This window comes from Musa acuminata, chromosome BXJ2-5 (assembly GCF_036884655.1).
Source record: "Musa acuminata AAA Group cultivar baxijiao chromosome BXJ2-5, Cavendish_Baxijiao_AAA, whole genome shotgun sequence".
NCBI classification, from domain to species: Eukaryota; Viridiplantae; Streptophyta; class Magnoliopsida; order Zingiberales; family Musaceae; genus Musa; species Musa acuminata.
The window spans coordinates 44,702,535-44,726,265 of NC_088342.1; the positions used below are offsets into that span (position 1 = coordinate 44,702,535).

The 23,731-nt window shown below is 38.6% G+C and overlaps 3 protein-coding genes and 1 long non-coding RNA gene across 8 annotated transcripts; 2 read left to right on the top strand and 2 right to left on the bottom strand.

The window, feature by feature from the left end:
• Positions 1 to 417: 417 nt before the first annotated feature.
• On the bottom strand, positions 418 to 3,048 carry LOC103985351 (U-box domain-containing protein 4-like). Of its 2 annotated transcripts, XM_018825981.2 has the most exons (3): positions 2,199 to 2,826; positions 1,165 to 2,092; positions 418 to 979 (listed from the first exon to the last, which is right to left on the bottom strand). In XM_018825981.2, exons 1-2 carry the CDS (start codon positions 2,693 to 2,695, stop codon positions 1,213 to 1,215), a joined length of 1,377 nt encoding a protein of 458 aa, XP_018681526.2. In that variant the 5' UTR covers positions 2,696 to 2,826; the 3' UTR covers positions 418 to 979; positions 1,165 to 1,212. The 2 variants fall into 2 exon arrangements, with proteins under 2 accessions (XP_018681526.2, XP_009401290.3); XM_009403015.3 differs by having other exon boundaries at positions 418 to 2,092; positions 2,199 to 3,048.
• Positions 3,049 to 3,321: 273 nt separating this feature from the next.
• Positions 3,322 to 11,708, top strand: LOC135612962 (gamma-tubulin complex component 2-like). Of its 3 annotated transcripts, none has more exons than XM_065109821.1 (22): positions 3,322 to 3,498; positions 3,588 to 3,646; positions 3,797 to 3,842; positions 3,921 to 4,055; positions 4,131 to 4,262; positions 5,380 to 5,463; positions 5,565 to 5,663; positions 6,020 to 6,111; positions 6,282 to 6,354; positions 6,432 to 6,584; positions 6,725 to 6,844; positions 6,936 to 6,989; positions 8,569 to 8,652; positions 8,760 to 8,834; positions 8,923 to 9,069; positions 9,152 to 9,277; positions 9,362 to 9,469; positions 9,544 to 9,606; positions 9,705 to 9,779; positions 10,759 to 10,964; positions 11,054 to 11,191; positions 11,311 to 11,445. In XM_065109821.1, exons 1-21 carry the CDS (start codon positions 3,430 to 3,432, stop codon positions 11,178 to 11,180), a joined length of 2,127 nt encoding a protein of 708 aa, XP_064965893.1. In that variant the 5' UTR covers positions 3,322 to 3,429; the 3' UTR covers positions 11,181 to 11,191; positions 11,311 to 11,445. The 3 variants fall into 3 exon arrangements, with proteins under 3 accessions (XP_064965893.1, XP_064965894.1, XP_064965892.1); XM_065109822.1 differs by having other exon boundaries at positions 11,300 to 11,434; XM_065109820.1 differs by having other exon boundaries at positions 3,323 to 3,498; positions 11,054 to 11,708.
• Positions 11,709 to 13,651: 1,943 nt separating this feature from the next.
• On the bottom strand, positions 13,652 to 16,138 carry LOC135611874 (uncharacterized). The gene is made up of 2 exons (XR_010486678.1): positions 15,961 to 16,138; positions 13,652 to 14,235 (listed from the first exon to the last, which is right to left on the bottom strand). It is a non-coding gene; the product is annotated as an uncharacterized LOC135611874 (long non-coding RNA).
• Positions 16,139 to 16,311: 173 nt separating this feature from the next.
• Positions 16,312 to 19,589, top strand: LOC135585201 (uncharacterized). Of its 2 annotated transcripts, XM_065107522.1 has the most exons (8): positions 16,312 to 16,436; positions 16,503 to 16,764; positions 18,061 to 18,372; positions 18,452 to 18,498; positions 18,603 to 18,665; positions 18,840 to 18,972; positions 19,067 to 19,109; positions 19,198 to 19,589. In XM_065107522.1, the coding sequence occupies exons 2-7, from the start codon at positions 16,632 to 16,634 to the stop codon at positions 19,099 to 19,101; spliced, it is 723 nt and encodes a 240-aa protein (XP_064963594.1). In that variant the 5' UTR covers positions 16,312 to 16,436; positions 16,503 to 16,631; the 3' UTR covers positions 19,102 to 19,109; positions 19,198 to 19,589. The 2 variants fall into 2 exon arrangements, with proteins under 2 accessions (XP_064963594.1, XP_064963593.1); XM_065107521.1 differs by having other exon boundaries at positions 16,316 to 16,764.
• Positions 19,590 to 23,731: the final 4,142 nt, after the last annotated feature.

Consider the following 23,731-nt stretch of genomic DNA (forward strand, 5'->3'; position numbering starts at 1 on the left):
ATGTTAATTTATAGGACTAGATTTCGTCGTTATAGAATAATATTTCAGTTCTAAAAATTTGTGAGATGTGATTTAAAATTATAGAGGTAAGTGAATTAAGTACAGTATAGTCAAATTACTTGGTTCCATCCTTGCATGGATCACTTCTACAGAACAGCAACCAGTGGAAGACACCTGAGTCTTGTTCTAAGCTCCTAACTATTATTTGCCCTTCTCTGTGCTCTAACAGCAAATGAATGAATTTAGAGAACTTCATCAGAGATGGTGCCAAGTTGCTACAAACTGACATCATTTGCTGAAAGCTTCAAATTTTAATTCCTAACATGTTTTTCAGGTCTTAATTCCCATTTGCTGAGAGCATCAGAACAACAGAGAATGCTCCCCATTGACCTAAAGGGAGTACAGCACCACCATAAATAATAGGGATGTGCTTTATCTTTTATCATTTCCCATGCATACATTACACCAACCAAGGCACACATTTATGCCAGAGATTCCCACACCTTTCGTCAAGCAGAAATCTACTGTTCTTAATGAGGCCATGCTGAGAACCGTGAAGGTAAAAAGGCACTCCAACACACCGACTTTGACTCTTTAGCTACATGACAAAAACAGTCATAAATACTGGAAAATGCCAAAATCTTCCTCAGCAGTGAACAAACAATCTATCCTGCCAAAGATTCTTCACAAGCAGCTAAAATTTCAGCTAAGTAGAGCTGTTTGTTTGCTTCATGCTTCTTGTTGGAGAGCCCTCTGACTCTCTTCCGTGTTTGTTTGTGTAAAGGTCTACAGCATATGGGAAGAGGGTCTTGGGAGCAGTGATGACAAGGTCAAACTCAGTCGTACCTACGTGTAACCCATGCAGTAGAGGAAACAGATCAGAGAGGCCAAGAACTGGTTCTTTCTGAGACAGATGGAGTCAATGATCCCAAACTCGAATTTTTTTCTTGTTTACCGTGCAGCATAATCTAACCAAAACCTGCAGCAAAGACGAAAGGAAGTAAATAGATGTAGTTTTTATCCGAACAGAGGACAGAAGACAAGAGAGAAGCAGAGGAAAAGACGAAAGGAAGTAAAAAGATGTAGTTTTTATGCGAACAGAGGAAAGATGTAGTTTTTAGCCGAACAGAGGAGAGAAGACGAGAGAGAAGCAGAGGAAAAAGCCTTCATCATCGCCTTTGTGATCCTCATGTACAGGGCTTTCTTCTTCTCCTAGAAAGGCAAGCTTTTGGTCGCCGAGGTGGTGGTTAGCGCCGTGAACCTTTCCGACAGCCCAAAGTCTTGCGGCAGATTCGCCCGCCGGGTGATCCTCCTCATGTTGCTATGGAGACTCTGCTGGACCAATTCCCTCACCGCTCTCCTTTCCTCGCTCATCCTGTCGTCCCCCTTCCCTTCCGCCGCCGTGGCCACGGAGAGAGGCGCCGACACCGCCACAGCGCCGGAAGCGGCTGCTGAGGTGACCTTTTTCCCCTTGTCCACTGTCAGGACCTCCAAGACGCGGGAAGCTCGCTTCTGGGCGAGGGGAGAGCCCAGGAGTGTGAGCTCGAGGAGCGCCGACACGGCGCCGGCCTCGACCATGGCTGCCCGGTCGCATGGCCCACCCTTGTGCGCCATTACCATCAGCACGTGCGCCGCCTTCTCCTGGCATCCGGCGGCGTCGCACCACCCAAGGACGTCGACGAGGGTCGGGACGGCGTCGGTGCACCGGCTCACCGCCCGCCGCCCCTCGCCGGTTGCGACGAGGTTGGAGAGCGCCGTGAGCGCCCGCTCGCTCACCTCCATGTCGCCGATCGACGCGAAAAGCGCGGGGACGAGGCCGGCGTCGACGAGGCGGGGTGCGTTGGAGGAAGCGATGGACAGGTTGAAGAGTGCGCGCAAAGCGTCCTGCCTCGCCGTGGAGTTACCACTTTTGAAGGCGGACATCAGGAAGGGGATCGCGCCCGAGGCTCCGACGACGGGCTTGTTGGAATCCAAAGCGCTGAGGCTGAGGAAATTGGCCACGATGGCTTCCGAAACCGATGGGGAACTCCCCGATTCGATCAGATTCAGCATCTTGTGGACGGCGCCGGCCTTCACTGCAGCCGCTTTGTTCCTGTAACCGAATCCACCACCACCACAACAGCAACAGAGAACCTAAGAGGCAGAACGAAATGAAAGCCAGCTTTGGATGAGAGAGAGGAGACAGAGAGAGGGTTTACAAGTCGTTGCCGATCCCAAGGTTGAGGAGCGCGTAGAGCGCGGCGAGATGGAGCTCGGAATCCTTCGAATCGAGCATGGCGACCAAAGGAGGGATCGCCCCAAGCGTGGCGAACGTCTTCCTCGCCCCCGGGTCGTCCTTAGCGAGCCTCCTGACCTCGGCCGCCGCTTCTTTCCGCCGGTCCAGCTCCCCGTCGCCGTCACCAAGCTGAAGCAACCCCGCCGCGCGCTGGAGCTCCTCGAAAGCTCCGATCTTTCGCCTCGTTTCCGCCACCGCCCCCCGGTCGGAGCAACTTTCCGGCTCCTCGGCCCTCATCAGCTCCTCCAGCCGCCTCGTAGTTGGGCGGGAAGCAAGCGAGCAGAGGTCTTCTTTCCGGCCGCGGCGGTGGCCGGAGGCGCCGCAGGCCACGGCGTCGAGGAACTTGCGGCGGAGCGTGGCGGCAGAGAAGGACGGCCAGGGGCGGAATCTGGCGGCGGCGGATCGGTCGCATTCGGCCATGCTGTGTTCGCTAAAAGCGTCGCATTTGAAGGAGAACGGAGGGGAAGACAAGGCAAGAAAGAGAGGAACAAGGAGGCCTAGTGAGAGCAGCAGCCCGCGGCAACGATGGAGGGGGAGTGCAGTACACTCCACCCAGAGAGCGGGGCGGTTCGCTTCTTTGCCACTGAGCCACGGCTGCTCTGCTCCGATATTACCGCCATGGTTGTATAAAATGGCGGGACTCAAGATCCGGGGAAAACTTCCCGATGTAAGAGAGGCGACAACGCTCAAGGGTCCCGGCCAGGTGGCATGTTTACATTGTTCGATTACAGCGGGACCCATCGTGAATCCCAATCTGTGAAGTGGGAGGTTAAGCAGTAGATGACTGTGGACCTTTGTGATTAGTAATATATGTCTTTGAATAATATAAATCAAACCTCTTTAAAGTTCATGTTAACTACTAATCATAATTATCATTATAGATAGACAAAATAAAATAAATAAATAAAAATATTTTTTTGAATATTTTTTAAAAGGCATTAATGTTAGTTTAAATTTCAATTTAGAAGGGCAAAAAAATAAATATTGCTCCATTTGAGGGATATATATGGAAGTTTATCGCTTCTTTTTTAATTTTCTTTTGATGGGAAAAATAAGCTCGAGAGGAAACCCGCCCTTTTCTTTGGATCTCTCTCGCTCGCCACGATCGGGGTTGAGGTTTAGGGTTTCGATCTGAGGAGCTTCGTCCCACCGCCATGGACCCGACCCCCGGTACCCCTCGATGGAACCTGGACCGCCCCTTCCTCACCGGCCGGTTCCATCAGGTTCCGTGCTCTCTAACATTTCCCTCTTTCTCAGTCGGCCTCTGCCGCCAGATCCCTGCTTCTTTCCCTTATTTCTGCAAACATTTCAGGAAATCAAAGCCCCAGCGCAGGCCGCGGGATCGAGACTCTTCTCTATGGAGTCCTTCAGGTACGGCGGTCCGCCTCCGTGTTCGATCGGCTTACTGGCCGCTAACTTTAGTAGTGAAATAAGTCTCTTTAAATTTCCTTTTTGGACGTAATCGACTGCATTATGGAGTTTTTTTAGATACATTGAAAACTTTGATACATCTCTTTGCAGTCGTGGTTCAGATAATGTCATTGGATCATACCCAGTTTCGGTTCAGGTAAAGTTGAACATGTTGAGGTGGTTAACATTTACTGTGGGAGGAATGACGAACCGTGTTGTTGTTTTGGATGTGTAGGAGCTTTTGGTCATTGATGACCTTCTGTCCGCTCTAGTGGGCATCGAGGGGCGCTACATTTCAATTAAAAGAGTGAGGGGTAAGGCAGGCCATGTTATCTTTCATATAGATCCGTCCATGGACCTCGCACTGCAGGTCAGTCACTAAATTTTTCTATGTATAAGCAGTTCGATCAGCTTTCATGGGGCTGATTAACTTCTCTTAGTGCAGGAATTGACAGAGAGGATTTTCCCTCTGTGTCAGAACTATGTGTTGATCAATCACTTTGTGGAGTCCAAGTCACATTTCAAAAGTGGTTTGGTTAACCATGCATTTGCTGCTGCATTAAGAGCACTACTTCTGGTATAGAAAAACTTCACTCTCACACTCTCACATGCTATCAAACTTGTTACTCATGTGCAGGCTCATTTTGTTGGATACTGTGAATTAGTTATTTCTTCTGTCTATTTTCACATAGTCAGTGAATTATCTTGGAACAATGAATCTGTACTTAAAGGCACTGCTGAAGTTCCTTAACTCGGTCGACCTATTCATCCATCAGTCCATCCATCCATTATTGATTCTCCATCATGTGCACTAATTGGATATACTTCTGCCTTTTAGCTTTGTAAGACAAAAAAAAAAAGAAAAAAGTTTACAAACCAACATTTCTTTCAAGGTCTTTTTGCTGGGGCATTCAAATGCGGAGATAAAAGGAGAGGATATGAAAGCAAATTCTGATTGTATACATGGTTCACAGTTATGTTGTTGGGTTCGTTTTTAATCTATTAGTAGGTCTGGGGTTTGTGGTGGTGTATATATGGGTCACAGTTATGTTGTTGGATTTGTTCTTCATCGTTTAAGATGGTGCATATATGTGTTAAGAACTATAGATATTATACTTAGAAGAGATGAAACAATTACTCTTAGTAGCATGAGAGAGAGGTAGAGAAAGACTTAGGAAAATCTTATTAGAAATTATAAATAAAGAGTTAAATACTTTTAGTAAAATTAAAGCTTATTGGCGGTAAAAAATTATGTAGTCAATTCCAAATAGTTGGGACCTTATTTTTTGTTGTTGTTGTTGTATTAGGACTGTGGCGAAATTGATGGTATCTCATCACTCAGGTGCCCTAGCAGCCATTATTTTTTCTTGTTTACTTAATCCACAGAAAAATAGAACATCACCAGATACCAAGGCAGTTGCAGTAGTAACAAAATTTTTAGCAATAGACCTGCTGTTGGATAGTTGTAGTTGGTATTTGACATGGAAACGGACCTAGACTATATTCTAGTTCTTACAATAATGTGTCATATATGCTCTATAGGTTTTTATTATGATAGTATCATTTGACACTTTTCTGGATCCTAATCAGAACTATTGCCAGCTCCCATGGCAAAGATATTATGTTGTGGAACTTGGTGATTGCTTATTCAGATTTCCGACATCTATCTTTTTTTTTTCTTCAAATTATACCAGGATTACCAGGCAATGGTTGCACAACTGGAACATCAGTTTCTCCTTGGAAGGCTCTCAGTTCAAGGATTATGGTTCTTTTGCCAGGTTTTGATCTTTCCTTCTCTTTTTTAGTCGCCAACATCTTAAACTTAATTTTGGCTGCTTATCAATAGATTGTTTTAAACCTTAATAACTGTATTCTGCAGCCTATGATGGGATCCTTGCATGCTTTGTCAATTGTGGTTGAGAAGGCTTCTTCCAACAATTTCTCAGGTGCTACTACGCTTAACCTTTTGCAGAGTCAGGTAAAACATCTTATATACTACCTTGGTTTCCAAATTTTACTGTGTTTATGTTTGCCTCTCTGTGTTGTCATTCTTTGATGTTCCTCAACACTTTGACATCACAGTCTCCAATACTTGAGTGGCTAAAGTCATTTATAACATCACTTTTACCAGTTCTTTTTTTTTTATTTCTATAATAGTTATATAGGTGGATTTTTTATTATACTATAATCGTGTACATTTAAACTTTTGTGCTCCTTCTTAGAAGACTATGTGGTGCCCTTTACTATTGGGTTCTGTGCATATGCTCCAGTTTTGAACATGTTTTATCCTGTAATTGTCACTCTTTTTATTTTTTCTTTTTGTATATTTTTCAGGCCAAAGCAATGGCAGGTGATAATGCAGTTCGATCATTGCTTGAGAAGATGACACAACGTGCAAGTTCTGCATACCTGGCAATATTAGAGAGGTGTTTTCTCTCAAATTTTCATTTATGAACATTATGATTCTTGATTTGTAGTGGATTCTTTTTCTTTGCTGCAATTTTTTTGTCAAATTATTCTTTTATAACTACAACGATTGGCACATTGTGCTGAAAAATTCTCTCCTATCTTTTTGCTTATTATTGTATAACTGTAGGTGGGTATATGAGGGTGTTATTGATGACCCTTATGGTGAATTTTTTATTGCTGAAAACAAATCATTGCAGAAGGTACTTTATATAAGCACACTGATGCAACCTTTCTTTTAGTGTTCTTCTCTAAAGGATCTTTGTTTGTATTTCTTTAGGAAAGTCTTACTCAGGATTATGATACCAAGTATTGGGTACAGCGTTATAGCCTCAAAGATGGTATTCCCAGTTTCCTTGTCAGTGTTGCAGGGATAATCTTGACAACAGGAAAATACTTGAATGTCATGAGGGAATGTGGGCATAATGTTCAGGTAAATTCTTATGATGAAGCTCTTCTGGAAAGAGATTAGGATTTCACTTTTCCAAATGGAGAGAGAGTTAAAGGATGATTCTCCAGAGCATATTTCCTTTCAAGTGAGTTTTAAGAAAGCAAAGAATTTCTCATGATTAGGTACCTTTATCAGAAAATTCAAAGTTGACAAGCATTGAGTCAAACCATCATTATCTTGAATGCATCAAATCTGCTTACGATTTTGCAAGTGGTGAGCTCTTGAATCTTATCAAACATAAGGTAAAATTGTTAAATCATGGTTTCTGTGACTTCTTTTGGATTATCTGTTGTTAGTGTGTGTTCAATTATCAATAACCGTTATTTTCTGCAGTATGGCCTCATCGGAAAACTGCGGTCTATGAAGCGCTACTTTCTTCTTGACCAGGTAACTCATAATAGTATTTACTTCAATTGCTGGTAGGGCATATTTGATGGCCCATGTACCTAGCAACATCAGTTTAAGTGTTTACCTAGTTTTGAATAACTCAGTGTAAACTAATTTTCCTCTTCACATGTCATGTTTATATTTGAGCCAGTTTCTGCTACAAGCTTTCTATGAGATAATTTGTTTGGTGGATATTCTTATTTGAGTTTGTTCATGATCTCTGCAATTTAATGCTGAATGGATTTTTCTTCTCTGACATCTGATCAGTCCAAGTATACTGTTGTTATTCTATAAAATCTTCAATATCCTTGAAAAAGAAGTCATGGTGTAGAACAACCATTAAACCTAAGTTCATCTGTTATTATTTTGGTGGATATTCTTCATTGAGTATGTTCATGATCTCCAGTCTCCACAAATTTAACACTGAATGGATTTTTCTTCTCTGATATCTGATCAGTCATGCTGCAAGTATACTGTTGTTATTTTATAATATCTTTAATATCGTTGACAAAGAAGTCATGGTGTAGAATGTCCGTTAAACCTAAGATACATCTGTTATCATTTTAATATGAACATCTACAATGTAAGTGCATATGCACTTGATGTTGAATTCACATATCGAATAAGTATTCATTGTACTGTACACAAACTGGTGTCTCTTGGTACTGAATTTATACTCTATATATACTTCTAAATTAAACTTTGTTGTATTTTAACATTGTTCTGTAGATATAGAGTCTCTTGAGAATACTATGTTGTTCTATATTGATAGCTTTTCTCTGAACTTATTTACTAAAGGCTAATTAAAATTGCATGAAGGTTTGGACTATCTTTGAGAGTCCAGGTTGACATTTCATCTACAAGTATTATGGTTAACATGATGCATATTATTTTAGAATAAACAAACCTAGTTCTGGTTGACTTTGAATGTTATTTTGGAGACTTAAGTCATGCGTCTGTATGGAGAGGTCATTTAAATTTAGTGCTTGTTTACTTAGAAAGTACATGATGAGCAACTTCAATTAGATTTAGTGTTGTCCATTTCTGTTGCAAAACATTTACAAGAAAAACATGCATTGACAGTTCTTAAAATATGACTAAACTAAGCCAATTGGAAACTGTAAATTGTATGTGTTCAATTTTGTTGTTTTATAGGAGTTTTATATCCAGACTTTTATTTGGCATTGTGTTTGATTGATGAGTTGGATGGTAACTGGGGACTTATTTTTGGATATTCTCTAAGAACAATGAGCAGTCTATGGCATAGAGGAGGAACGAGAAGGGCTTTTTTTGAAGGGATATTAATACAAGAGAGTTTCTTCAGAAGCTACTATTGTGAAACAGGAAATTACAGTGGATTCTTATTAGAGTTTACTCATTTTAGATAAATTTTAGGAATTTTGAACATATATATGAGGGCATTTCAGGAGGAATTCACCACATGGCAGAAAAATTGCTGGTTTTATATAATAGTGTGTTATATGCTTCGTGCTCTTGTTATTTGTTTCCATGTTGTGCATTCTTTCTTGAGGTAATTACTGTTTTTGTAAATTTACTAACATTCCTCACGATCTCATAGGGTGATTATTTGGTTCATTTTATGGATATTTCTCGAGATGAGCTTGCTAAAAGACCTGAGGAAATTTCTGTTGAGAAGCTGCAGGTGTTCTTTCGTGTTATTTATTAGTGATTTGGAACCTGTACTTTTTATGTACCAGTGAAAATCACTATCAGATTTCTAATACGGTTTCTCTGTCACGTGATTAACAGTCACTTCTTGATCTTGCTTTGCGTTCAACAGCTGCTGCTTCAGATCCATGTCACGAGGAGTTGACATGTTGTGTGGTAATTTATGAAGCTTATATTATGGCATGCATTTGCTGATTTTGGGGAGCATTATTATTTATGAGTTCCAAATTTTTTCACCAACCAGGAAAGAGTTTCATTGCTCAAAAGACTAAGCACACTTAAAGATTTGGATTCCACTGAACCTTCAGAAGGTAATATACTTCCTGATTCTGATCCTCAGTCTGAGCTGTTCAGTATCACTGGCTTGGAGACATTCTGCCTTAGTTACAAGGTTCTGTTCACTTTTTCTCAGTTGAGTTCTTTTATTTAGCAGCTCCTCTTGGAGACAAAATTTATCATGTTGGTTATTTCAGGTTCAATGGCCATTATCACTAATTATTCCAAGAAAAGCTCTAACAAAATACCAGTTGATTTTCCGTCTCCTGTTCCACTGCAAACACGTAAACCGTCAACTTTGCATGGCCTGGCAAGTACATCAAGTATGATTGCTTCTCTTTCTTCTTGATGATTTGTCTGAATCATTCTTATCCACTTCATTGGATAAACCAGTAATTATCATTCAGGGGTTTCGTGCCATCAACATTCTTGGAACGGCCATCCTCAGATCTTCTATTCTTTGTCGAAGCATGATTAAATTTATCAATAGCCTTTTGCATTATTTAACTTTCGAGGTAAAATCCATCTTCCTCTGATGTACAGTCTGGCTTTGTTGGAATTCATTCCCTAATGATGTATACTCTTTCAGGTCCTTGAACCAAATTGGCATTTGATGCATGACAGGCTTCAAACTGTGAAGAGTGTAGATGAGGTTTTGAACATTTTTACTCAAATAAAATACATGGAAGTTGTGAAACTTTAATATGCTATTTAGTACATTATTATTTCACAATTAGGTGATGCTTGCAGGTAATCCAATTCCATGACTTCTTCCTCCAGAAATGTCTGAAAGAATGCTTGCTTCTTTTACCTCAGGTTTTTAAGGTTGGTCTATCTCTATTCTTTGGAATTATGTGTACATATATATATATATATATATGTATATATATATATATATATATATATATATATGTATGTATGTATGTATGTATGTATGTATGTATGTATAATCAATCAAGGTTGGGAAGAATGACACAATGATTTTATTGTTGGGCTTCATCAAAATTTTATTTTTATATTGCAGGTTTTTTCTGTTTATGATGCTAAAATTGTTGGTCACTGATAATGTCCTTGTGCTTCTACATTCTTTTTTGGATTAATATGAATTATGCATAGCATTTGTTTAATGTGTCTGAACTCTGATCTTTTTGTAACCCTATCAATTAGCAGCTGCATTAACTATTCTACCATCAAGCCTTTTCAATTTTTTTGGTCCAGTCCGAATAAAATAGACCTAGGAACTGGCAGGACTGGTTCCTAACCTATATACCTACAGTTTCAAGTTTCAGACCAAGGGAATAACATACAATTTTGGTGGTTTGCCACTTTGCTTCTCATGAAACAGAATTTTACTAGTTCAGCTACACCATTGAAGAGCTTATCAGGATAGAAAGAAAGTGCAGCCTACCCATTTCTATTTAAGCTTGACTTTTGTACCATTTTCTTTTGGATCTATACTGAAGTTCTAGTATTTCTCTCAGTGGGCATTTGAGTTGATAGAAGGGCTTGATTTTGAGTTGTCCCATATTCAACTCAGAGTTATTATTTATTTAATTCCTTTTTAGGGTCAGGCAAACAAATGACAATTATATGCTGATGGAGGGCTCATTTTTGTGATGCCCGTCTCTACTGGAAGCTGGCCCATATTTAGCATGCATCTCAGGCCTTTTATGTACTCATACGATACAATAAGCAGACGTCCCAACATAGCTAATGGAAATACTAAATAGATGAACTGTTAGTTGTTTAGAAGTTAATGAGTACTCATTAGTAACATTAACATCAAATTTTTTCCAATGTGCAGAAAATTGAGAAGTTAAAATCAGTTTGCCTTCAGTATGCTGCTTCTATCCAGCTGTTAGTGCCATCAATGTATGTGCCGGAAGTAGCTAGCACAAATGATGGAACTGGTTCCTTTGGACTGGGAAGATCTAAACCATGGAGATCTAAGAATAAGAATCGGCAATTAAAACTTGCAGCTGAGAATACCATAATATGTGATTCCATCATGTATGAAGCACAGTACACTTCAGAAAATTCTTATTTTGGACGTCATCTTCTATTGCATCTGTAATTAGGGTTTGCTTCCTTTCATGCAGGAAATTCGAAAAGGAGTTCAATGATGAGCTCCAGAGTTTAGTTCCCATCCTAAGCAGCAGTTCACAAGCAGAACCATACCTGACGCATCTTGCCCAGTGTATTCTTGGGTTGGGAAGCGAACAATAGCTTCTTTGAAGGTGCGTACATCACATCATGCTTCCTTGTTCCCTTGCTTTTGTGAAGCTGTAAATTAAAATTGAATACTTAAGAACTTCAAGTATCACTGTGATGATTTTCCCGACTAGTTCTCCTGTAGTGCCATGCTGTTGCACCTTTTGTCATGGTTGCTCCCCAGTGATAACATATCTTGGCTTGGTTGGAATTATGTCATGGTTCTGAGTTTGCAAGACAAGGGCTAATTACTGCTGAGACAATTTGATGTCATCGTATGTTCTTGGTTCAGAGCTGTCAGAGTGAAGTACAAAAGAAAGGAACAAAAATCCAGAATCACTTGCATTAGTTAATGAGACAGAAAAATTGGCTACGAGAGGGTTTATTGCAAGTTCTCATTGTATTCTCGCTGTTTGATAAATTCCATGCAGGATAGAATGTTGTATTTAGCAAAGTAGCTTCTACGGTCTTAAAAGATACATTACAGTCCAGCAGAACCGATTTTAGCATCAAATTAAAGTTACTGTATTGTGATTTGGGTGATGATGATCTTAGTCATCATGGAAATAGTTTCTCCACCTGTATTGACTCTGCAAAGTTTTGCACTTTGATTGCCTTTCTTTCTTATGTCGTTTTCTATTGACAAACAGATTTCTTAATATTTGTGGAAATTAAGGTATCTGCAAGTATATATATATATATATAAAAGAAATTTTTGCGAAGCGTCTCAACTTCTAAAATTTTTTGTAGAGTAGCCTTTATATAAAGAGATAATTTTACCTTTGCCTTTGTGGGTTTGTCATTGCCTTCATCTTATACCACTACTCTTGTCTTGGTGGATCCTATTGTTCCTTGTCAAATCTACCTAAATGCATCTTGTTCTTGTCATTCTTGCTCATGGTATAAGTGACAAATATTGTTGCTCTACCTCTACTCTCGTTTGTCTAGTTGGGCTTACCCTTGTCTCAACAAATCTTGTTGATCTTCATTGGATTTGTTCTTGCCTTTACAAACCTTAGTGGCTCTTGGTAGATTTGCCCTCTAGTCGAATTTGTCACTATGTATTTCACCCTTGTCGTCCTCACTCATTGCATAGATGACCAATGATGAAGGCGTAAGCGAAGAGGGTTACATCTAGCGTCCTTTCTCATGGCCCTTGGGCGAGGATGAGATCGTGCGGGTCACCCTTTTGCCTTATCACTTTGGTGAGGGTGACAAGTAGGAGTAATATTATCATTTAGAAAAAAAAATAATTTGTAGGAATTTTTAAAATTTTGGATGCTAAATGAAATTTTTTTAAAAAAATTATCATATATATATATATATATATAAGAAACAATGGCAGACGTAATAATTTAAACCAAGTATTAGAATCCATAAAGCTAATTTTAGCTGCACTTGTTGTACACAGTTGCAGCAGATAAGCATACGCATGGAGACAGCTGTGTCATGGGGACAATTAGTCTTTTTCTTCTCTCTCTCATTTGTTGTTCTTCCTCTTAATTTGCAAAAGGTGGTCAACCTCAAGTAGCCACGCAAAACACGCTTCCACGTTCATTTCTATCTCTGTGAACAGGATATGATCTGTATGTACTACACACCATAAAATGGTTGTGTTCTAATGAAAGGTGAATGGGGAATGGAACGCGACTTAACTGTGGGGAAACCCTTCCAAGTGAGTAGAACTTGTCTTGCCATTGTCATTCTCTGTGTTCTTCCAGGATTTGTCATTTGCCTTTTTGATGTTGGAGTTGAATCTTCTCTCTTGTTTGGTTGTCCTTCAGCTTCCATTATCTTATTGGAAGATGTAAGTTTTTTTTGTTGAAATGGATCAGTGGGACAAATTAATCAATCAGGTATGGATTCCATCTCATATGATGTCTTCAATAAATGTTTCTCCCACACATATATATACATATATATAGTATGCCATAAATTAGTAAGTGCTTAAGAACACATTGGATTGGAAGTGAAAGAAAGGACGAAGTAATAAGAATTCAATATTAGTTCAAAATGATCACATTTTATAATCATTATTAATTGTGAACAAAATTTTTTTGTTTAAATAAAGAAAAGTTGTATTTAGAACTACGATGAGTTATTAATAGTTCTCCAATTAAGGTTATATTTGTAAGTTTGGATGGAATTCAGATATAAGATTATGTCGATTAGCACTCAGATATCACCGCTATCAAATCAGTTCGATTAATCACAAAAACTGGTATAAAAAAAGAATTCTAAATCTAACTTGAGTATTCTACCATAATCATGATCATCAACATCAACATCATCACCATCACTTCTTTCTTTTCTTTGAGGAAATCATCTTTGCCACCCTACAAAATTAATAACATCTTTCTTAAAGGGTAATAATAAAGGAAAGACCACAAAATGTATGTCTATTTTTTTGTGATTCTAACAATATCTCAACCACATTTCATAACAGATGACATGAGTGAAAGCAAAAGCAGCTCTAAGAAGGTGAGTTTGATACCAAAATGTGCCCATTCTTCTATTCTGTGCTATCAATTCATGATGGTTCTCATAAACAACAGGAAACTGTTTTGGAGCTGAAAGTGTACATGCATTGCAAAGCCTGTGAAAGATCAGTACACAACACTCTCAGAAAACTTGAAGGTATAATATACGTATCGGCTACTCGCTTGGTGAGCATATACAACATATCAAACTGGATTCAGTAACATGAATCAAACTCCTTGTAGGTGTGGAAGCTGTCAAAGTGGACATGAACAGCCACAGAGCCATCGTAACTGGTGAAGTTGACCCAGAAAAGGTTGTGAAGAAGCTCAAGAAGAAGACTGGTAAAAGAGCAGAAATCATCACCAGAAAGATTGAGATGGCTCCAGCAGCTGGTGAATGCAGCAGCAACACAAGTGAAGCGAGTGCAGTCATTCCTGACCACTTTGATCAGACTCTGGTAGCAGGTTTCAGCTTGTTCAGTGATGAAAACCCTAATGCATGTTCAATTACATAGCATGTGTCCTATAGGTTCAAAACCTCATGGCTCATCTTCATCAACTACTTGCAGATCTGTTGCTTCTTTCCTTGCCTATCATAAGATCAACGGAGAACATGAGCAGAAAAATAACCGATAAAACTAAGAAAACAACAAGGTCAATAGATAATTTTATTGGCAAAATGTTGTGAACGCGTCGATGCTAATTACACATGTTTGATTATACAATTGTTTAGTATGATCACAAATGAAAAGATACTAAAAATCCCTAATGTTACTAATTTACAACAAGGAAAATATATACAAGGATGCAAACTAAAATCGAATATCGGTATTCGATTGCTCTTAACCGATAAAACAAATCCATCATGTTAGCAAATAGATTTCAAACATCAATCATTAATTTCAAATAAAAATGTCAATTGTTAGGTAATGTAATGCTTTTATTATGTAAAACAACCTGCCCTAATTTTACATAATATCTCATGTAAACCATCTTCTTTTGCCTAAAAATACACGTTCAACATTCAACACTATTATTTTTAAAAATGCAATTGGGATGAATCTCATGTAGGGTGGGGTGATAAGTCAAGTAAAAAGATAATGATATCATAATTTAGTCTCACACTAGAGGCAGGAGATTTCAATTGATTTATAGGGTTAAAAATGATCACTATTAACTTAACAAAATGTTAAGTTCTTAAAATTGGATGTATAGTGTTACACTCCTCGCCTTGAAAACCCTTTTAGTTTCAAGCATCTCATCCATATTTGAAAGAAACATCTTGAATTGTCGTTGCTTGGACACTTTAACTAATGGCATAGAATCTATGGCATCTTGATGCTTCCTCTGCGATGCTCCGAGACAACTCACTCCATCAAGTGCAACTTAAACGCAAATTATTGTTTTTTTTTTGGGAGAAAGAATATCCTTAAAAAGAATAGAGGAGAAAGAAGAAAAAGAAGAAAGGAAGGAGAAAAATAAAGTATTAGAATTAATAACTCGAGTTATGATGTCTTTAGGAGCTTACACGACTTTTATTTACGGTCTCTCTCTCTCTCTCTTGCTTTATTTTTTTTTTTTCTCAGCTTACATGTTTATAAGAAAAGCTTATCCCATATTTCTATGAAATCCTCTCGTTACATAGCTTTATCATTCTAAATATAAATTTTAAATAAAAAAATTAACTTGTTAAATCTATACTATAAGCATATCAGAGTTTCAGCAGACTGATTTGATTTTAATTACTATTTTAGATGCATTGGTGAGACAAACAAGTATTCGAGCCTTGACTTGAATTTTGTCTTGAGAAACAATTGATGAAGAAAATCCCTTTTTTTTCAAAATAAAAAGAGCATATCTGCTTTACCAATGCTTGAATTTCAATGAAATCAAAACATTTAGGGCTCCTACGATTGCCAATTTGTTAGAAATTAAATTAATTCATTGCTTTATGATCCTGATTCATAAGGCTCATCACATGTTTTCTTTCATACTTGGTCGAGTTTTGCCCAAATTAAAACTTCGTTACTCGACTGTAGTTCTTATCGAAAAATTTTATTCCGATGAATTGTTGAGGAAGAGCTTTGTTAAATAGGGTTCGGGAAGGTTAGGGTTTGCGATTATTACTACAACAGATGCGGACTAGACGTCAAAGCAAAGAACCTATCGTGGAGTTAACAAACAATGTAATTAACCTTGGATCACAAGCGATGATAGAGGCACCAAATCATACAAGAATTCAAGCAGAATAAGAGGCTCCAAGGAGAGCTAGGAAGAGGAGAGATTTAGTTAGGGTTAGGGCAAAGATCGGGCACCTGTTTCCAAGACGCGCTTTCACTCTCCGCACATCGAGCTCGACATCGAGAGTTGGGAGAAGATGAGAGGAGGGTGCTTGGGGATTCGGAGCGTCGGAACTCGATCGGCGAACGTATGCGCAGACGAGCAACGCCCGGACTGTCCGGTTCGAGCTATTCAAAGATGAACCCGGTTCGATTTGGGTCTCTCGGGAACGGTGACAGGGACACTATCGTAACGCGGTCCAAACGCTCGCCTGTCTCGCCACCCTGCTTAGGGATGGGGCCCACATTGGGCCCGACTCTGAGACCGCCAATCACGTAGCAGAGGAATCAGAATTGGTAGCACGGGTTCAAATCAAGCCCTAGCTTCCGTTTCCCACCCAATTCGCAACCTCCTCGCAGTCTCGAAGGGCAGAACGCGGCGACTCCTCCTCCTCCTCTCCCGACAGCTAACGGGCGCGGGGGTGGTTGGTAGCAGTGAGCGGCGGAGGACGGTACTTTCTCTTTCTTCTTGTGTTCAATCGTCTAGAAGGAAAAAACCCTCCTTTTTCTCGTCTCAGTCAAAGCGAGGGTGCAGCAGAAAACCACCTCATCAAACGAAATCGAAAGCAAAGATCGATCTGTCTTGTTCGAGTTCATCTTGATTTTCCAGAAAACTGTAAGCTTAGGTTTGATGCGAGATTCTTGGGATGCCGAGAAAGGGCAGGAAGAAAACAGTAAAAAAATCTCCCTTGAAGCCCAAGGACGACGGGAGTGCTGTTCCGGTTACGAATGGTGCCCTCAATTTCGAGGAGCAACAACGTGCATTCAGCAGTCGAGAAGGTATGGGTTCATCTGTCAAGCTTATTCAATGAAATCGTTTCTCTTTTTTTCCCTTTTCCTTTTTTTTTTCTCATTTTAGAAGTTTATGATGCCAATATTTGATCTGTATCTTGTAACAACTTTTGTTATTTGTCTAAATTCTTCTTGCTGATGGCCGAATGTACATATTGGTACCAATGATTTGAGTTCATCTTGAATCCGTATGTTCATCCAATGCCTATGACTGTAGTGCATTTAACATTAATGAGTTATCTCACTCCAAAAGATAATGTTTATACTCTTTTGCATGTCTTCTCCTAGTGCTAAATTACTCTTCTACAAGAACTGTTGAACAACTGGTGTAGATTTAGGATAGTTAATGCGTCATCGGGACAAAGTTTAGCTCAACTCGGCAATTTCAGATTTGTTAGATTGCTTGGTTTATGATATTTTCTGATATTAAGGTTGAATTGACAAGGTAGAATGACCTTGAACTGCATGTTTTAATAACTGAATTGGCATTCGAGAATTCTGAAGTGTACATGCTACAATAGCTGTTGGTAAGAATGCCAGGAAAATTATGTAGATTTTTTGTCTTGCAATATTGGTTGGCAGAGAGAGAGCTGAATGCTTTTTATACCACATGTGCTCCATTTCTTCTTTAAACACAAGCTCGTTAGTGGTTTATCTAATAGTAAGCCTGATTGATGGCTTGTTGATTCACTTAAGAAATATTTGATTGCGAGAAAATTGTAGCTCAGTCACCAAAATGTTTGACAGTTTGATGACATTTCATCACTTCTCGGTATAATGACATCGTCAAGGAACATATGACATTTTTCGACTACATGGAAGTCAACATTTGCTGAACTGATTTTATCTATCTGGCTTCTTCTAGGGTTTCAGGACTTTAAGTTTAAAATCTATATCAAATTCAACCATCAAATTGCTAAGTTGATGATGGAAGTACCCTCATAATTTCTAAGATTGTCAGTAATTTGAAACTATCTTTTTAAGTCCCTGTAGAATCAACCTGAGAGTGTAATGAAACACTCCCTCTTCTATACTCTGCTTTGCACTTTCCTCTGCTTACCTAACCTTCTTATTTCATAGCTCTAGTTGACAACATATTTTCCAAGTCTTTCAAAGGGTTTAATGGCTTGGTGCATCTTCTGAAGTTCATAAGCTTGTTACTTCATTAAATTAATATTTTTATAATTGTTAGTTGGTTAGGTTTAGGTTTGGTTTCTATCTGCCCCTCCATTGGAAAGCATCCTCCTTTATAATTTGTTTGGTTTATCCTTTGTGCTTTTGCAGTTGAACGGCGAACTTCTGCAATCCAAGCTATTTGTATAGCAGAGACTGAAAACTTGCTCTCGAGGTTGCGCTTGCTTCGATCGTACCTCAGCAAAGAACAACTGGAGACTCCTGCATTGAAATTTTTCCATGAGAACTTGCCCAATGTAACAGTGACGAGGAATGAGAAGTACCAAGTTTTTGAGTTGCAATGGAAAAACAGGGAGGATTATCTACTTGAAAATCCTGGTGGTGGCAAATTTGCTCGTGCTTCAATTAGTAATGCTCTCAATATGCCAGCAATGTGTGGCCTTCAGTTTTCAGTCAACTCAGGTTGGGACATTATTTTTTATGTTGTCTTTTCTTTTCTGAGAATATTAATATGTTTCTTTCTGCTTTATGACTTTGGCAGTGAAGAAGAACCTCCTAGAGACTGCAAACCTTCAGATGCCTGATTTTGTATGTTCACTTATTTATGTAATATTATTATTCCAACTTTATTGGTGTAGAATAACATATGTCGTGCTTAGAAGATTTTACTGCTTCATATTCCTCGATGCTAGGGTTTAGATGAGCCATCCGAAAATCAGATTCGAGGAAGACGAGATGCATTTGAAACTCCTGGGGTTTGTTCTTCATTCTATTATCTTTTTATTTGAAGGTTCTACTCATACATGCATTTCATTACCATGTGGATTAATGGTCTTCTAAGTTGTTGTTAGAAATCACCAAGCTGTGTTCTTGTACTCTCTTCGATACCTTTTCTGGTTGCCTAATGAAACATATAATATATACTGTAGGCAACTAGTAACAGGTTATCTTTTGGCATGACGCCGAAGACCCTAAGGCTACCAAAGAATGGTGAGATGCTCTTGTCTGTTCATGGTTCACCTCTGGGTGTGTACAAAGAAGAGAGTTTGGCAGCCATACATGGTAAACTGTTTCTCTCACATAGTTTCCTTTTTTGGAGTATTATTTAAGACAAGTGTTTTCTATATCTTGGCTATCTTTTATTGTTAACCTCCAGAATCTGGAGATGGAAGTCATGAAGGTGCTTGCTGAAATCCGAGGTGCTTCCTATATCTCATTTGTGTATGTTACTAAGAATTATTTCTATCTATGCTGTTGAATATGATTTTTCCTCATCTTCTGTTTCAGGATCCCTGATTGGTGGATCAAAATTACTAGAATTAGCTCAACAGCTTCACGATATTAAGCATGATTCATCGACAGATAGATAAGAGTATATACCCTTTTTCTCTGCCAATGTATCACCAGGATGGACTTTCAGACGAAGATGACATGATTCTTGAAGTAACATTACCCTTGAGTTTGACCATCGAGGAACCGCCAAGCATCGCCATTGGCATCCAATGAACATTGACGCATGTGTATCTTGTTAATTTGCAAGCATCGTGCTTTCAGCTTTAAGTGAATGTGCTTGTGTTTACGCGAAGCATTGAGACACCAAACAAATATTAATGATAGCTAATATCCTGTTGTAATGTATGATAATGTCCTATTATTACTAATAGACTTGGACTTCAGCCTGGATTGTTCAGCTTCCTTCTCAATGTGCTTTCAACTATCACTAGCATGTTCAGCTAGTTTAAACACTAAAATGTGGTTATAGTCTTTGGTCTTGTGAACGACATAACGAATTCAATAAATTACTATTAAAAGAGCTGTGAATTCATGTTGGATTAGTTAGAGATGTTGAATATTGAAACTAAAACTGTCTCATAGAACTGGTACAACCTTGGGTTTTGTAGTTTCAATCATGGTTCATAATTTTGTATACAGTATGTGATTCAAATCGGTATAGTATCAGTGTACTAAGTGTTGGTATATCATAATTATCGAGTTCTCAAAATATTCTGAAATGAGTTAAAGAAAATGAAAAATGCTTAGTACCACGCGTATTGATTGACTATGTCGTATCAGACGGTATAGCAAACCTTGGTTTCAACTATTCTTAGTTGTAATTTAGCTCTCATTGCTCATTCTAAACATGAACTTAGATTGAAAAATATGGGTTATTCAAACCATAATTTCGGATAAAGATCCTCATTTTGGATCAATAAACCAAATCATACTTAGATTCGATCCAGATTCAATCTGACAAAAACCCTACAAATATTCCCTGGAAAAACTAGAATTCAAATAATCACAAGAAATCTAATAATCTAATCTCATACCCTTCAAATGTAAAACCATAACAAAAAAAACATACATACAAAAAACATAAACAGGAGCATTTCTACAAGAGAGCATCTCCTACAAAAACAGCAACCTACACATCTACATAAAAGGAAAGATGACCTCGGTACTATAAATCTATAATGCATTAAAATGCTGGTGGCAGCTCCTCTGTTCAGTTCAAGCACCATTGAAGAGAGTGGTAAATTTAGTTACCATCATTACTCCTGCGGGGTTGATAAGAACTTTAATGGTGCCTACCCAAGTGTTTGGAAGATCTTCAGGCACAAGATGCATTTAAAAAGTTGATATCTGTTACAAGCTGGACAAGGATAACCAAATAAAATCATAGAGTACCTTTAGTAGAGTAAGTTCACTCTTAATAAAAAAAAAGGTTCACTCTTAATCCAGAATAGACCTGTACTAGGCTGAATCTTACCAAAGGCCTTTGTTCTACGATCTCATCTTCACCGGTGTCTCTTCCACTACTTGGTCTATCCGATTTAATCATCAAAGTTCTTGACAAAACTGCACCCACTAATGGTCGATCTGCCAGTTCCGTACAAACTTAGAGACAGACAAGTAGCTGTGCAGATGGAATTATATCATGAATTACATACTAAATATAAATTTTAATCTATTGTGGCATTGGTTGCTACATTGCCAAGTTCATCAGAACCTCTGCGACACCTCACTGGTCAAGTGTCTTCACTTGGATTGCTACCAAGTGGAAACTTCAGATGGAAAACAACCTAATATACATAGGCATTAAAATCTCTCCAACATGTGTTTTAGTGAACAATCAATAATATTGATGACCTGATTTGCTGCTGTTTGTACACCATACAGAGTCATTATCGTGCCACCCAAAAATAAAATCTCATAAAAGTTCCTAATGAGTTCCACTCACTTTTCATCACTTGTTATCTACCTGGTCTCAATAGAAAGCATAAAAATATTTGAGACTTCTTTTTTCTGTGCTGGAAATATCTTAGTGAACAGAATCAGAGAATTTTCAGCATTAAAGTCGAACATTTCATGTCCTAATCCAGAATCCAACAATATCTTGAGGCTGCATAGCAAATGCAGATAAGAGATTTCTTGGACGACTGAACAGATCATCTGAGTGATACTTGTCACATTTGCTGCATCTTGTATTTTTGTTTGGTATATTTTTCGGAGGGTCGTTTGGGTATTTGGCTGTTTGCGCCTATGTCCTGTTGTATATTGTATAATGTTCTGCTATCAATTTTTTTCTCCTTCGTGAAACACCTTAACCCTCATGAAACATCATGTGTAATTGCCCCAGTGTTTCCATTTACACTTAATAGAAAAGAATGGTGAATCTACTTTTCAGGAGAAAAAACAAAAAAGGTACTGATTTGAGTTAATATGAGTAGATTTATCATCCAATGAAATGCAGAAGGAAAAACTTTCATTCTAATATACAGATGAAAAACTAATCTAAATGGAACAATGTTATATTGTAAGCAATCCAAAAAAGATAGATACTACTCATACTAGTATCTTGGAAATGCTAAGAAGCACTAACCATAACCTGCCTTTTTTGGAGGTCAGATCCATCTTCCTTGGACAAAATAAATGATGGAGGATTCCAGCAATTTGCAATACAGATCTCAAGCAGCTGCAGCTTTGCTGTTTTTGTACTTAGAACTCCTGTAAATGTGAGATGATTTATACAAGTGTGGTTGTGTTTATGAAAGATGTTAATCACTACATATGAAATATAACATGTCCTGAACTTGGTTGTTGAACCCAACTTCATAGGTGTAAGTGTAACTGTGATCTTAAGAACATACTGTTGCTGTCTTGAAACTTGCTTGATTCTCCATTTGTGCCAGGTTGATGCCCTATAACTGGTTCATTTTGGCACTTCTTATTAGATGTCATTGTCAACTCTTGAGCAAAGCCAACTGAATCTGCTTCTTTATTCCTCTTTGTCTGCTCCACTTCCACGGGCAAATTTCCTCCATTTGTGTGACAAATAGCCTGTACAATAAAGTTAGGTTCCATAGATCAGGATAAAAATACAACTCAGAAGTTAAACCTTGTTTAAGATCTGAGTAGCATGATCCATCACATTGTCATATTCCCTTAAGGCTAAATATCAAATCCTGATTGTAAACCAACACATTACCCCTCCCAAGTCAGCCTCATGCATAAGTACATTCTGGATGCTAGTAGCTTTCATGTGCTCCATATCATCTATGCTTATTACAAATTGAGAAGAGAACAAACATTTCCTGGTTTGAACATTCAACATTCATTATTGTTTTCCTAAAAAGGGACGATCACAAAGGGGATTGGGATTTTGCTGGTGCTGATCTTTCGTGCCTGCCAAAAGTAACTACATATAACAGAATGTAACATACATATGTTCTATCATGAACTCCCCCAACGATAGAGTCCAGGAGTAAAATGGAGGGCATTTGAGATAATAATTCCAAAATTGTGATACAGAGCAGTTCTACATGGGAGACAAATTTCATTTCTTGGAAAGAAAACATTTGCCAAGAAAAAGGAAAAATATATGTAAGATTTCATATGCATAATATGTCACTTTCAAGCTTGTGAATCAAACAAAACTCATAGAGGACCAAATGATGAAATTGCATGTTGGATTATTACTTTCCACTCATGGTTATATTGATCTGCACATCATATAATCATATTATGCAATCAATAAAGGTTGACCAAAGCATCGGAAAAGGGGGCATCACTTAAAATTCCGGTGAGAATTGGAACACTAGAACATTTCTCAATAGCATTTCAAAGCATAAAGAACTGAAGCAGCCACTCCGACTATGTCAGTGAGCTTTGTGCATCAGGCCTTTCTTTTTCTTTTTTTCTAAAAGAACTTCAAGAAACCAAAGGTGGATTTTTTTACCTTCTCTTCCATTGGATCAAACATCATATCCAATTTCTAGCTTGTTTACTAAAATAAAACTTAAGAAGATGACCAACGAAGAAATTTCAGGTTGAATCACTGCTTATCATCACATTGGTCGGTGCATGACATTAAACGAATCGTGCAATCAATGAAGGTTCCACCAAACAATCAACTTTAGGGCATAGCTTAAATTGCTGGTAAGACTTAGGATATAGCAAGAACATAGTTTCTTAGCAGAAATCAAAGAAGATGGTTGCTATTTTACCTCCTCTACTTCCGTTGTATCATTACTTACCATTGATGGCCACATGGATCTATCATAACAGTATTTAAACCATGCAATCAATGAAGTTTCACCAACAATCAATGAGACGGAACACTATAATTTTTACCTCCTCTTCCATTGGATTAACCCAGCTTTCTCGGCGGCACCTCCACCGGACGGGAGGGCAAGAGGGGCCGTCCATTGCTTCCGATCTCGAAGAGAGTGTTACTCGGTGGAACAAGGTCATAGTCCGGCGTGCTCCGCCGATCTTGGGGACGTCGCACGTGCACGCCGCATGCGTCTAAGAGGGAGAAGTT